Source organism: Apaloderma vittatum, unplaced genomic scaffold, assembly GCF_000703405.1.
Source record: "Apaloderma vittatum isolate BGI_N311 unplaced genomic scaffold, ASM70340v1 scaffold10348, whole genome shotgun sequence".
NCBI classification, from domain to species: domain Eukaryota; kingdom Metazoa; phylum Chordata; class Aves; order Trogoniformes; family Trogonidae; genus Apaloderma; species Apaloderma vittatum.
The window spans coordinates 40,329-55,648 of record NW_009730236.1 but is presented as its reverse complement, the minus strand read 5'-3'; the positions used below and the strand labels follow the sequence as shown (position 1 = coordinate 55,648).

The 15,320-nt window shown below is 40.9% G+C and overlaps 1 protein-coding gene across 2 annotated transcripts in view; it reads right to left on the bottom strand.

Annotated features, from left to right (window-relative positions):
• The window catches only part of MYH9 (myosin, heavy chain 9, non-muscle), a 56,318-nt gene that overhangs the window by 16,374 nt on the left and 24,624 nt on the right, over window positions 1-15,320 (bottom strand). The window contains exons 8-20 of one of the 2 annotated variants that reach the window (XM_009874728.1): window positions 14,685-14,828; window positions 12,398-12,493; window positions 11,175-11,293; window positions 9,975-10,127; window positions 8,082-8,255; window positions 7,061-7,234; window positions 6,376-6,490; window positions 5,829-5,891; window positions 3,822-4,015; window positions 3,363-3,484; window positions 2,949-3,018; window positions 1,834-1,994; window positions 995-1,103 (exon numbers count right to left, since the gene is read on the bottom strand). In XM_009874728.1, coding sequence (XP_009873030.1) covers window positions 995-1,103; window positions 1,834-1,994; window positions 2,949-3,018; window positions 3,363-3,484; window positions 3,822-4,015; window positions 5,829-5,891; window positions 6,376-6,490; window positions 7,061-7,234; window positions 8,082-8,255; window positions 9,975-10,127; window positions 11,175-11,293; window positions 12,398-12,493; window positions 14,685-14,828 — 1,694 coding nt within the window. The remainder of the gene's footprint in view (window positions 1-994; window positions 1,104-1,833; window positions 1,995-2,948; window positions 3,019-3,362; window positions 3,485-3,821; window positions 4,016-5,828; window positions 5,892-6,375; window positions 6,491-7,060; window positions 7,235-8,081; window positions 8,256-9,974; window positions 10,128-11,174; window positions 11,294-12,397; window positions 12,494-14,684; window positions 14,829-15,320) is intronic. The other variant, XM_009874729.1, reaches the window with a different exon arrangement.

Sequence of the window (15,320 nt, the reverse complement as noted above, 5' to 3'; positions counted from 1 at the left end):
GGTCAGACACTGGAACAGACTGCCTAGGGAGGTGGTTGAGTCGCCATCCCTGGATGTGTTCAAGTGTCGTTTAGACGTGGTGTTGGGTGATATGGTTTAGGGGTGAACTTGTAGCGTAGGGTTAATGGTTGGACTCAATGATCCCAAGAGTCTTTTCCAACCTGAATTGTTCTATGATTCTATGATATGGAGGATCATGGAGGACTAGACACCATCTCCTCTGCCAGTAACACACTTTCTGCCTGCCCAACTTTTCCTCCAGGATGGGATGCATCAGGAAAGGGTTGGGTAAACTCCAGACCCTCCTCCTCAAGTGCTAAGCAGTAATAGCAGAAGAAAGCTCCTATTCGGTGGGGAAATTTGCAGGTAGGTCAATATAAACAAAAAACATAAATAACATCAATCTCTGCGAATTCCCCCATCAAAAAACATTGGAAGTGATTTCACAGGAAAGAAAACTTGAACTCTGCTCTCAACTCTCATTTGACAGTCTCATGGCTAAAAAGCAAGAAATCCCATACATTTAGAAAAGAGACCATTTTCTTCCTGTGTTTATTGTCTTTAAAAAGGCAAAATATCTACCAGTCTAACAGCAAGATCAGATCTCAGTGCTTTGCCTTTGCTCTTGTAACTTGGAAGAGAAAGAGATGCCAAGCCACCCTGCATTGCCAGTATCTGTCTAGCTAAACGGACTAGCCACATGGTAAGGGACTCTTTGACATGGCGAACCACCAAAGCAAGAGATCCTCTTGCATTTCTCCAGCATTGAGAGTTAAAAGACAACTCTTGCTATCTCACAATACTACCTGGATATAGCCTTGCAGGTGGTTTATGCAGGCATACCGCACAGCTATAAAACATGACAGGATATTGCCTACGAATCCAGGCGTAGTTACAAGCCAGTGCAGTTGCAGAAGTGATTTTTGTGCTCCACTTCAACCTGAGAAGCGGAAATGGCAACCAAACTGTCAAAATTGCAGACGGAAAATATTACCTTGGTGAACAACCTCCACCATTGCCAGTTCCGCAGCTTCAAATAGGCAGCGCAGTTCCTCTGAAGCACTTTCATGGCTGTCAGTTGCTGCTGGCGCTTGGCAAAGGCTCTGCAAGGTCAAGTGGAGGTCAGGCAACAGAACCCACAGCAGCACGCAATTTTCTCCACCAAACCCCTGCTTAAATATCTCTACGCTTTTACTTTAGATGGCTCCTTTCTAAAATACCAGCAAAATTTCCAGTCAACTCCCTCTATCTTTTCAAGTTTCTTCTGCTCAGGTAAGTGTGGCTATCCTTTCCTTTATTCAATTTCCTATTTCATAAAGCTTTTCCCTAACATCCTCTAATCTGAAAAGCCTTATTATTTTGACTTCCAATAAAGGAGCTCTTAAACAGAGGTGTGTTTTCCTGCCAATCTGACAGATACTACTTTTGTTTTCAGAAGGGCACCATTTGCAGTCCTACCTAACAGTTTAAGAAAAATCCTACACCTCCTGGATCAGTACTGTACACTAAGACCTTTTCATTTTCACATTTGCAGTTTGCAGCACTTCTATCGAAAATTGCCTGCTGTGTAGTATTCCTACAGAGAGGAAAAAGATTCTAATGCTCTGGTAGTATGTGGGATAGGAGCACACGGAGGTTCTTGCAGGTGCCAGAAACCTAGCATTACAGGTACTGGAAAATACTAGAACACCTTCAACTGTTACACACAACAAATTAATCGTGGCCTTTCTGATAAAAAAAGAATTTCCAGCCATCTTTTTTTTGGGAAAGAAACTTGTACCTGAATGAGAGAAATACATTCTTATAATGTACTTTACAAAATAAAGTCCTTACTTTCGGGCCAGGTAGCCTCTGCAGCAGGCTTGGAAGCCAATAATGACATCTGTGATCTTCAGGTCTCTCTCTTCTTCAAGATGAGCAAGGACTCCAGCTCTAAAGAATACTTTACTCTGTCCAATTCGGTACAGGTTGGAATCCAGCTCCAGTGCTTTGATCTAAAACGAGAGAAAGAAGAATTCATCTTCTGCTAAGACTGCTTCACACGAAATGTCACAAACCATGCTTGTGTGTCATGGCTCTAAGATATCCCTTTCCCACAATGAGCCACTCAAGCCAACTCAAGTGCTGGCTCTCAATAAAGTCCTGTCCCAGTTAGGAGTTGGAGCTCGGCCAGGCACAGCATGAAATGGAGGTAACCAGAGACAGAAAATACGACAGAAAGCATTGCTGAATACAACACCACATCAAGTGCCCAGAACTATAAGGATGCTGTGAGGGACATATGCCTAATCCCAAGAGTCCTCTTCCTTTCCTAAAGGAAGCACATCAGTTGATCCTTCTTATTTATTTTTAACCAGTCCTAATGCTTGTCAGAAAAAGGCACGCCAACCAACTTTTCTGTCCTTTAAAGGATTTGCATGTTAACACTTAAACTCATCAAGGGGTATAAGGTATACTCCTTTAAGATAGAAGAAAGGTAATCCCTTACATACAAATATACTCTCTCCTAGTCCTCAAGTTACAGAGCCAAAGCCTTCCCTTTGAAGCAGGCAATTCTGCAGAAATTAATTGGACCCTTCACTGAAAACATTTGTCATCAGCAAGCCATTACAAAAAGTTTGTTGAAGCTCATACTTTTAAGCATGTGCTAAAGATAACACTAATGCTTCTAAGCATTTTGATTCCATGAATAGCACTGGCATCTCAAAGCATATGCATCTGTGGAAACAGAAAGATCTTTTTGGCTTAGGATTATTAAACCTCATGCTAGTCAAAAGCCTCCTCCAAAAGCCAAGAGAAAGCTTTCTGCACTCTCCTTCTCTCAGACAAAACATTTGACTCTGGAATTTTGGTCTGTGAGTACAAGATATATTTGACATGCACAACTCCCATTTCCAAACCACACCCTAAGTTTATTCTACTCAAGTAGAGTTTCTGGGATGTCTTACCATGAGCACGCAGGCCTGCTTTCCATCCATAAAACCTTTGGGAATTGCATTTGGAGTTAAGATTTCATATCTGAAAAGGAGAAAGCATTAGACTAGTTACACTGGTATATTTGAAAACAACAATGAACAGAAAAACCAATGTGTTCCTACTGACAGTTCATGATACTCTTAAAAAGAAAAAATTGCAGCTCTAGACAAGAGAGTACAAAGCAGCAGTCTTAGATGGGGTCTTCTATCCTTCACCTGAACTACACACTTAGCAGAGAAAGTCAAAGATGCTTTGGGGAGACTTTGTTCCAGGGAATATCAACGGACAGATGTGCCACTCTTAAAAACAGTAGCAATCTAGTTGCAACAAAATACTTCAAATTTTGCCAGGGTAGAGACTGCTTCAGATTGTTTTCTAGGCCTTACCTTTGCCTGAATTCCTGGAACACAACTCTGTTGGGGAAACCTTGACGGCAAATACGGATTCCCTCCAGCACTCCATTACAGCGAAGCTGGTCAAGGACTAAGTGGGGATCTAGTTTTCCAGCCTAGTGAGGAAAAAGTGCATTTTATAAATACAACAAAGTTTTTGTAAAAGGGGTTTACCCCCTTGCCTGACTCTCTTTTTCTGCAAAGCAGTCACTTCTCTCTTGTCCAGTTAGAAAAGCAACCGAAAGCTTTTATGTCACCTTAAGAACTGCAAGACCAGTCTGCAAAATTTTGCTAAGTATACGGTTATTTAGGATGACCTTAAAAAAGATACCCTGAGAAAACAGAACCTCTTTAAGACCTCTTGCAAAACCCAACAAAAGATAGCGATCCAGCCACATGTCCCAGGAAGCCCACATAAGACTGCACGAGCTGTGCTTTTATAACTGTCTTTACCTTTTTCTCATGATTGGGGATAATGCAACGGACGAAGTTGGGGTTGGTGTTCCTCAAAGTAGCCATCAGCTTAGCCAGCTGTTCTTTATAGAGCTGTCCCACTGTCCGGAACATACCCTTCCTGGTTTTAAAGGCCCCTGGTAATGCTGTATCTGACATACCAGCTACCTGGTCCAGCCCAACAATACGGTCAACTAGAAAGAGGACAACAAAGACTGTTAAAATTCTGCCACAAACAAAGGAAGCACTGGAACGTACAAAGAACATCTGGGTAGAACAGGATAAATGAGAGGAGCTGCAGGATCCTTTTTGCTTCATCTCTACACAGATGTTGACTCCTGTATAGAATTTGTGCAGGGATAGGAGCAGGAAGGAAAAAAAAAGCAACAGCTCGCTACAGGAAGTTTGAGTGATGGAATCAAACTTACTCCCAAACATATTCTACTGATACTCTGGCAGCTCTGAGAGAGCAATCTAGAAGTGAGTGTCAGATGCTTCTACTCACTTAGATTACAATGAAAAATAGCAAACCAAGAAGAGTTCTAGCTGCTAGCCCAGCAGAGTCAACTATCACTTAACTCTGACCCAGAGGGGGCACAGGTAGAGAAAAAGCCCAGCTTCACTCTTGCATTACAGGCAGAACTGCCATGACCGGTGATCAGAAAAGCCATATCTGCTTGTAAATCAAGCAAACATGGTAAATGACATGATAGAAGCCAAACCTTAAGACACCACTGAGTTATTTTTGGAGTACAAGTATTGTAGGTCAGAGACATGACCAATGCCACTAGGAGAAAGTCAGAACTTCCTGCCCCAACACTTTCTCCAATATGCCACAGTGACATCTAAGCACTGATGAAGCTATTAGCTTGATGAGTGGACTCCACAGATCCTTTTTTTCAGTAGAAGCCAGCTAGATCTGGGAGTAGCAGGGGCAAGAAGAAACTAAAGCATTACTTTTTCCCATTGCTCTTCTATATGGAGATAAAAATTCACCTAGTCAATCAAAACCAACTGCATCACTACAGGTCTTCATACCCCCAGTGCATTTTCATTAAGGGCTTCAAGCCACTACTTCACTTTCTTTAGTGGTTGGCAGATGTCTATGTTCAGGCTCCAAATCTTCACTTCGGAAAACACAACTTGTGTTCAAGTGGCTTCTGATAAAAAAAAAAAACTGCTAAGAGAAACCCCTACAAAAGAAGGAGGAAGAAAGGACACTCTGACTTACAGCTAATATTAGTTTAGAACTGCTCACTTCTAGAGCAGCTGTTATAATAGGGTCAAGGTTGTCTTATCAGAAAAGAAAAGAAGGTTATGTTACTAGATGACATCACAGGGAAATCCACATAAGAGTGTCCCAGATTGCGGCTGGAACAATCCTCTTAAAAATCTTGAGCCCTTCATTCTACATCAAGATAGCAAAAACGACAGTCACTTGCAACAGAAGATCCAGCTAAGAACAATAAATATGAACTGGTTCAGTTGACATTTCAAAGTCCAAAAGGAGCCTCACACAGCAAAGGCCTTGATCAGCATTGAGTGGCTGATGGCCACTTTTCACGCAGTGCAAGTTCCTTTGCCAAGCTGACTTTCTTTTAAGTGATCAGCAGCAGAAGTCAAATCCCAATACTAGAGTCAACATTAAACCAGATTTCAGTTTAAACGCAGTCTCAGAAATCTTCCTTCCGCATCTTGCAAGAAATACAGCCTTGACAGCTCTGCATTCAAACAGTTGTCAGGGATTTGCTTTTAGCTGTTTCCATGCAAGTCTTGCAAGAGCAACCTTTAGCACCTGAATATGCCTATATTTTTCTTGTCTCCACTTGCAAGGTGAATTTTGCTTTTGTTTTAAAGTCCATGAGGAGCTACTAGCACAAAGCAGAGGAAATGAACAAGAAAAGACAAGCAGGTATGACAAAGGGACAAAGAGAAGTTAACGGAAGCATTTCTTGCATGGCTCTAGGACGCATCACACATGACACAACAGCTGGGTTTCTCAGTCACCTGGTTCTAGATGAAGAATAGGAAAGTGTTGATAGAAATAGGCTCTCTGAACGTTCTGCATCTCTGCAACAGAGACGTCAAAGAAAACCCATCACAGAAAGTGACAGCAACAGTAAGACTCAAAGGCAGATAAACCCAGAGAAGATAGAGTAAAATACTGAGCAGCACCGCAGAAAGAACACACTAGTTGCAGGACTGAAAACATAGATTCAGCCTCAGATCTTGTGTTTGAGTGCTGCAGCTATGCAGGCTGCTGGGACATAATGGTGTGTTCACATTTTATCCTGACATCCTTGGTTTTGAGAAATAATTGCTATATATGCAGCAAGCATAATATAAGTTGATGCAAGCGAACCTTCCTCTTGAGTTACAGCGAACTTTTAGAGTTTACCATGATCTAAGCAAAGGATGTTCCAGATGATGCTCATCTTGGTGGCTTAGCCTTCAGGGAAAAAAGCAACACAGCTCATCACAGACTTTTGATGATCAAACAAACTCTTCCACATAAACCAAGTGAAAACAAATGAGATTAAGTTTAATTACATACCATCTTTCCATAGCTCAGACACAAACTTATCCGATGACTGGTGGAGAAGAGTAGCAATGTTATCATTCAGTGGATCCATGTTCTTCATCAGCCATTCATCTGCTTTATAATCCACCTGGAGAAGACAAACACATCAAGAAACTTGGGGCGGATTTCCTGCAGCACAAGAAGCAAAAAGATCCTGCGAAGTCTATAAAAGTAGCACTGAGGTTTGCACAATCAATGACAGATTACCTAATCGCTCTTGGATTTGCCGTCTAAGCAAGCATACCTACAAATTTCAAACTCTGACAAACACCTGCATGTTCTGCCAGTAAAAGGAAAGGATTTGCAACGCTAGTTTGCACCACCCGATGTGACACAAAGAAACAACTGCATCATCATTTTTAGTGATGAAAGCTTGATGTAATGCTTCTGAAAAGTACCTCCTATCTCACCAAGTCCGAGTGAACCAATTTAAATTGGTAACAGCTTGACGTGTCTTCAACTACACATGCATAACTTTTAGGCAAATCCCCGGAAGGCCTTGTAAGGTCCACAGCAATAGAACAATTTCATGAAATTTTCCACTGGTTTCCCATAAGCAGCCATGCTGGTAAACAGCCATTTCTAAGAAGCAGCCTGTTACACACTAGAAAACCCAGCAGACATTCCAATGTTGACATTTTAGCTACTAATTCCTTACCTTGCCAGCATAATGTATGATACAGAAGTCAGCTTTGTCTTTCAGCTGTTTTGGCTTCTGAAATTTGGGGTGAGTACCTTGTTCTTGTACAACTTTTTCCACAAAGCTTTTGTCTGTCGCTTTTGGGAACCAGCACTCTTCATCCAGCAGGGCCAGTATACCAGGAGGCCCAGCCTTAAAGAAGGGAAACATCAAAAGATAATAAATACATGACTACAATACTAATTAACATCTTCAGATAGCTAGGAAAAGAAGAAAAAAAAATGTCTAAACCTGATCCCCATCACATTCACATGTTTTGTGGTATCACTTCAACTATTTCCACACTAACAGAAATTGCTAATAATTTTTCAAAATTCCTCATGTGAATTTTGAACACTTTTAGGAAAAGGCATCTTTCACAACATTTGTCTAGGTTATTTTACGTGGAGGAAAAAAAAATAAATTCTTTTTAATAGAAGGAACACTATCACACTCTTCTTCAAATATTCAGGTGTCTAAATGCAGAATCACAGAACGGCCTAGGCTGGAAGGGACCTGAGAGATCATCTAGTCCAGCCTCCCTGTCATGGGCATTTCACATACTAGTCCTTACTACTGGAACATCTACTATGAAATTTTTAAGTTTCCAAATTTCATTAAAGCAGAATGAAAACAACAGATTCACAACTTCTCATCTCACTTAAATAAGGAACTTCACAGTACTTACGGTAGGCCACGCGTACATCTAGCTCCATGCAGATGTACACAAATTAAGACAATTTTTCAAGAGGAAAAAGTAGCTGACTAGAACTATTTTCATGCAACGCCTCCTACAGAACTGATACTAACAGATTTACTGGTGACATTCTTTCAGACAAAAAGGAAACTGTTCACTTCTGCTTCTAAGCTTACCACAGTGTCCACAGAGGATTACAAAAGCTAGAGAGTTAGTTTCCAGTTTACAGGTAGAGGTTATGTGCTCAGTGACAAAATTAGAGCAGCCATTTCTTTCTGCTCAGTGGTAGAATAACAAGCTTACCGGCTTCTCTATGAGGTCGATGCAGGGCTGCAGATCCAGGCCAAAGTCAATGAAATTCCACTCTATGCCCTCCCTCTGGTACTCCTCTTGCTCCAGAATGAACATGGTGTGGTTAAAGAGCTGCTGCAGCTTTTCATTGGTGTAGTTAATGCACAACTGCTCAAAGGAGTTCAGCTAATAAAGAAAAAGGTAGAATGGTGTCTGAACAGTTGCTTTTGAACACACACCTACTTTTCTCTCAGCACAGATTATCACAGCTATAAGCTGAGGAATCTAAGAGTGTGTTTTGAATGGGTTGGACAGTTCTTTGTCAATAACCCGATCTGCTCATGAACTGACTTTGCTGGCATGCGCCACCTAATTACTGCTGCACTCCCTAGGACGGTTCATAAACATGGTTCCTCAGACTTTGCAAAAGAACATTTAGTTGTAAACAGCAGAAGAATTATTGCAGCTACTTAACCCGGGAACAGAAACGATTCTGTTTTTCTCCCAAACTCAAAAGCTGGCAAGACCTTCTCATAGGAAGAGGAAGCAACAGAAGAATGAAGACAAATTCCTAAAAGCATGTAGACTGGAAAGTCCCTTTTTAATCCTCATATATAAATTCAAACAAGGAAAGCAAGGGAAATTTACCATCTCCAGATTTCTTCAAACTGTAAGGACAAGGTTAATAACTCGTGGTGCATTTTCACATTAGACCACACTAAATATAATGCAGCTGCTAAAGGGAATGTTCTTGTTCTACTTCATCAATGTTTCCGTAATTCCTAACCAAGGATTTTCATTCCTCTCCTTTTCATGAGATTCAGAAACTATGAGAACTAAAGACTGATCAGAGAGGGAAGAAAAAAAAAAAGTATCAACTTTTCTGTTTCTTCATTTTCCATTTAATGAGTAAACTGGTTCAATTCACTTTGCAGCTGCATGCGAGCTAGATGCAGCATAACACAGGTTGACAGGAGCTGTGTGGCTGAGATAACAGCAGGATAGTTCTTTTGTGATGGCAGCTGCGGTTGCCTCAGACTAAGAATAACGCAAAGCCACATTCTAAAAATCACTCTTTCATAGACATAATGGTTTGGCCTAACAGTCCACTGCCTCCTATAGAGGGAGCTCCCACTTTCCCTCTTTTCCATCTCTCTCTCAACTTTCCTTCAGCTCTTCCACTCCTACATTTATCTTGCATCAGTTTTTATGCTCAGGTTGCCTTTCGCAGAATGATTCAATTATAAAACACCCAAGAAAAATATTTTCCACAGGGTAGAGGTGAACACTACATTTGCAGCATTTGCAGCAAGACTCCTTTTCTGCATCAAGAAGCTGCCGTTAAATCCGTTTGTGCAACCACTCTTGACGAAAAGAGCATACATAGGTCAGAACTGACATTTGATTTCATTTGCCCTACTCTTGTCTTTTCCAAAACTCATCAACAGGAAGAAATAATTTCTAACAATTTTTAATGATGCTAAGAGGCTTCCATGGATCATCCCTCTAAATGTTTTTGGCCAGACTCCTGGGACAAACTTTAAAGTCCATTGGTGATCTGTAACTCTACATGATCATTTTCTTGCTGGTTAGCTGTAAAGAATCAAGGACATCTGGAACTATAAAATTAAAACAATTCTAATGTACACGCCAAAAAGTTTGTAAGCACCAGAACATACAGCAATGAGATAAAATATCTGCAGAACACATAAAATACTGAAGAATGAACCACTTATTAACTAACTTATCCGACAGTTCTCATCAGCAGAGATCTCAAATAACACCAGCGAAATACACATCCTTTCCAAAACCATACTGTTCTTTCCCAGTTCTAAAATGATTGCCTTCAGCAGTCTTTGCTCCATGGTAAACTGCGCTGAGTGCAAGAACCTGACATCTCCTTACCTCAAAAATCTCAAAGCCAGCAATGTCAAGGATTCCAATGAAGGACGCACCCTGTCGCTTGGTCTTATCCAACGCCTTGTTGATGCGCATAACCAGCCATCGGAACATACGTTCATAAGTGGCTTTAGCCAGGGCTTCAATGGCAAAGTCAGCCTAAACAGAAAAAAGACAAGGATCAGGAATTACATTATAGTGTAAAGGAAGGCACTGATTACACTGTTTCAGCATTTAGTGGCCCAACTGCTGTCTGAGATTTTTCTCTCCATCAGGAACCTCAATGAACAAGTCTCATTTCAGAGGTTATTCCCAATGAAAAGCAGTGATGCACCATAAACAAGAGCAAGGAATTTGTCTTAATAAATGAGCATGCCAAAGGCAAATTTCAGAATCCTGCCTGTTAGAGAAACCAATGCCTGGTACTCAAGAAAAATTATGCCCAGCCACCTCCAAAGACTACAGTAATGCAGCATGTTTCATAGTTTCAATGAATTCTTTCATAATTTAGGATTTGTGAAGCCCAACCTCTCTCTTCCACGCCAACACCCTACCTGTGACTAACACAAAAATGCTATGTATAGTAAGAAACTAAGTATCAAAATGGGAAGGCAGCATAGAAAGGCAGTCTGTCTAATTCTAGATTTCATTCTCTTCTTAATTCCTTCTGTGTTACAGGGACACGTTTATTTACACTGAGAATAAGGATATGTTAATAAAGGAGCCATGCAGTGAGGGAGCACAGGGGCTTTGCTCCATTCAGGATGTCACTAGCTCCTAGGTCAGGTTTCATTTAGAGCATAACCTGATTCAAGAGTGTTACAAAATTTACAATCAGTTTCTAGAGGGAGCTGCAAATTCTTCCACCCTAGGAGCTGACCTACTCAAAAATAGTGCTTTCTGTACTACAGCAACTTGAAAATTTCATACCTGCACACAGCACTGAAGTAACTGGCTCCCTTGGGACAGTCGGACACCAAAATTAGGAGAGAAAGTGCTACAGGGACAAGGTGATTTCTATCTTTATACAGATCAAGTAAGGAAATACTAAAAGCAAGATGTAAGCTACATTATTCAAGTTTGACTGCATACACTGCAGTCGTAAAGATGGTCATTAAACGCTACAGAAACCTCTAATACATTTTTTAGCTTTGAGGAAGCAAGATTAAAGACTAAAGTACTCACTCATTTTTAAAGAATGCATACCTGCTCTTTGGTCTGAGCTTTCTGGACATAATCCCGTCCAACTTTGATGCGAGGAGTCAGGATACCTCTAGTGAAATCCGTCACATTGATACCCAAAAGGTGAGACACTTTCTGAGCAGCTAAAGACGGTAAGAGGCAACAACAAAGAGATTAATGTTCTTCTGGTTTTCTCACAGAAAGGAGGAGAAAAAGAAAAACAGTCCCACAACTGCCTTTCCAAGAGAGTCATGAAATAGTTTATAAAAAATGTTACATGAACAACAGATTGATGAGACGGAGAAAGGTACCTTCAAAACGAACCAAAAAAAAAAAAAATCCCCCAAAAAACTTCTTGCAACCCATGATACAGGTTACTGAGTTTCTCTGGGAGCTATGGGAGTAAATTTGAAGCAATATTCTCATACCACTAAGTCATAACACAGAAGCTTTAGAAAGTTCATAGCGTGTAATCAATTTAAAACATAAGTCAAGTAACAGATTTCTTATTCAAGCTAATTGTTCTACCTTCATCTACGAATCAGTCTTCGAAGCAACTCTGTATTTCAGATTCAAGATCCAACACCCAAATGGTTTACTCTCCTCCCCAAGACGCCATTTAAAGCATATTTTCCACAATAATAGCCAAATTTTATCAACACTTAAACGAGCAACCTCTTCTATTTCTGCAGTACATTTATAATGAAGGTCAGAGTTAAGTCTCCCAACAGATGGCCTTCTGTCATGGGAAACATGGTATTATTCACACATGCAATAATGGGCAGTGCAATTAAAGTAAGAACACGTACATTATACCCACCACACAACTATCCGCCTTACTCTTACAGTTACGAGTCCACCTACAAAGTCAGCAAAGCACATTCCTTAAACTCTGATAATACAAGTTTGAAGGAGCTTGGTTAAAACACACTACACACACTACCTATTCCAGTAGGGTAATCCTTTTCATCTGGCCATCATGTGTACTTCCTGCCTAGCCCCGTCCCAAGCACAGGGCCACATTCCTGTCCATGAGTGGATGCAAACCCACATCGGCCAAAACAGGGTCTATTTGTACAAAGGAGTGTGCCAGCTCCTGTGACAAATAATTCACCTCATAGAAAAAGAGGACTCCGGCATTCCTTACGCACTATAATACACCCTTCTATGTGCAAGAACTTCCCGCACGCTTTTATCTGTCTTTTTTTTTTCTCTCAGTGGGAGGAGAGGGGAAGGTGATCAGTTACCTGTATTGTCTGGCATAGAGGCTTGGTCTGTATTACGCTCCTTCTTGAAGACTATGTTGCCAAGTTGAAGAACACCTGAGATAACCTTCAGCAGACCTTTGAAAAACAGTAACAATAGCTTAGTGTCAGACATCACCAGAAGTCCCAGTATGCCTCAGTTACCTTTCCTGACATGTTAAGAGGCTTTTCTCAACATCCCCAAAGTCTTACTGGAATTTGGAAAAACCACCACAAGTAATTATTCTATAGAAGTCCCATTCAGGACACAAGATTTTCCCTGTCCCTCCTACACAAGACTACATCACCTGGAAATTCAACCGTTCTCAACATCACCATAGTAAGCTGGGAGGCAGGACTAAGGGTAATGCATCAGCTTACATCATCTGTATTTTTTGGCAGAATGTTTGTTCTGTTAAAGGGCCAAAATTCACTATTTTCCTCATTGATTACTGGTAAAGACAGGAAACGGACAGTTACTAGGAGTACAAACCAGTTAAAAAAAAGGAAGATTTTGTTTCTTTAAAACCATATCACTTTCAGCTCCTTGGTCAAGGTCTGTAGTCCATATAGACATATATTATAACATATGAAGTGCAGCAGGATGTGGGCGAAAGTGTCTGCACCATAACTATTACTAATTACATGCTGAAGCACCCCACCCACTGCTAATGACATATTCATACTCTTTGAGTAGTGCACATCACAAAAGCAGCATCTGACACTAGGACAGGAAAGACATTTTTCAATGCTGTAGCATCAGTTCAGTTTTCACCACGTATCAATCAAATCTCATTGCATAATAGCTTCTACTTGCCTTGAGCAAAGTAAACTGCCAGGCACTTGCAAAGGGGATCTTTTACCAAAGACTTGGTCCCCTAACTTCTATCTGATACCAAAACATTAGTTTTAAACAATAGCCTTTTGATAGTAGAGAGAACAAAGGCTCCATAAATGCTACATCAAGACTAACAGAGAAGAAACACACATGTTCCTAGTGGCATGTTATGAAATTCAGCGGTTTGACACTTGAATCTGGAGTCCTGGCACTTAGACAGACAGGTTATTTTGATGTTGTCTCATAAACGAAGATAGTGTTTAGACTTCACATCAAAACTAAGTAAGCCTACCATCCAGCCAGCTACTGTACATATTATTCTTCTAAGCCTATAAGGAACATTAATGGACTTCACACTTTGAATAGCAAGTGCAAAACACTAAAGCTATCTTTGCTGTCGTCGCTGTAACCAATAGGCCATCTATGTGACAGCAAATTCCCTAGAGCACACACTAAAAGTCCAGCTCAGAAGACTGACCACAGCAGGACACCCTGACAATAAATTAGGTTGCTAATGCTCTTATTCAGTTTAGGCAAATTTCTCTTCACCTCCACCAAGTTTCAGCCTCAGACGATTCAGGATATCAAGATGTGTATCATGCTGTGGATAACGACAGAGTGGATTTATAGCAGAGCAATAGTTAAGGCACAGACATGTATCCCCTACAGTCATAAAAGCTGCAGCCTCCAGCAGAGGAGATGGTGACCTCAAACCACCACAGATGCGTACTTCAGTACAGAGAAAAAAAAACAACAGTCTTGGTTTTAGAAGACCTTATAAATTTAGAAATGGAGATTTTGCAGAACACTGGTTCCCGACCAGTGAGGCAGATCACAAATGAGACAGCACAGCGCTCTAGTGAATCCATATCACTGAGCTTTGTGCTGGCTGCATGCAATTCCAGCTCCACTGTCATGGTACTCTGCTCCCAGAACCAGACAATATTAATTTCTGATCAGCAGTTCAGTGTTAAGCTGGAAAGAAAGGCACTATGACCAGGCCATTCTCAAAGTACTAATCCAGCAGTGGTTGGATTAGATACTTTAAAGCCACTGCTTAGGAATAGGGGGAGCACACAAGCTGTGCACTGCACAAGAGAGGAGGGGATGCTTGTATCTTGGGTGTGTTATTTATAAACTGGATATATAGCCTTTAGATTGGGAACAAAAACAGTAAGAGAAGCATGTTTTCATGAGCTGCTTGACTTCTAATCTTAACCATATAAACTGAAACTGTGCTGGTAGATCCTGAGGTGGGACACTCCAAAGCTACTAAGTCTATTATTTGCACACTGTTTGCTTGAGGGGGCGGGGGAGTGGCAGGATGGACACCAGACAAAACCAAGAAAAAAACCTAAACCAAACAAAGAACTCCAAAACAAAAAAGCTCCAGAGATATCATCTGTTCCTTCTTATTTCCTTGCATTTTAAAGCTCTTCAGAGGATTCATACCTATTTGCTCCTCATCTGGGATGCCCATGATCTTCATTGCCTCCATAGTCTCCTGAAACATATCTTTGTCTTGCTGACCCGGGATCGTAACATGCCCATTGGAAAGGAAGCGATATTTGTTGTAAGGCTCCAGCAGCAGATCAGCTTAGGAAAGAGTTGAGAAAGAAGTTACTATGGCTTTTTTCCCCCCCTCTTTTTCCCCTCCCCTCGTTTTTGTTTTTGTTTTTTTCCCTACATGGTCAACAAGCTACCAAATCAAATTTCTGACTTGTGTAAGCTAGCAGGTGCTGGATGGATTTGGCATTAGGCTAAGTTTTACTGCAGGCTGAGATCTAACATATTTTAGATAAAATTGCAGTTTTTCTGGCTTCTTTCTTTCTATTCCTTCCTCTGGACTACTCCATCCAAAACAGTGTCAATCATCATTATGTCCTAAATCCTTAAGAAGCAGAGATTAACTTGAAAGTAAATTTGCCTTTCATTTCAGAAACCTCATTTATTTCAAGGCAGGTTAAAGTTAATATATAGCTCTTGAAGCAAGAGCAACTACGAGAAAAGTCCTCTCCTGTCTTTCCTCCAGATCAGTTTGACACTGACATGCGGATCCCGATTACCAGGCTGAGGTATTAACGCTAG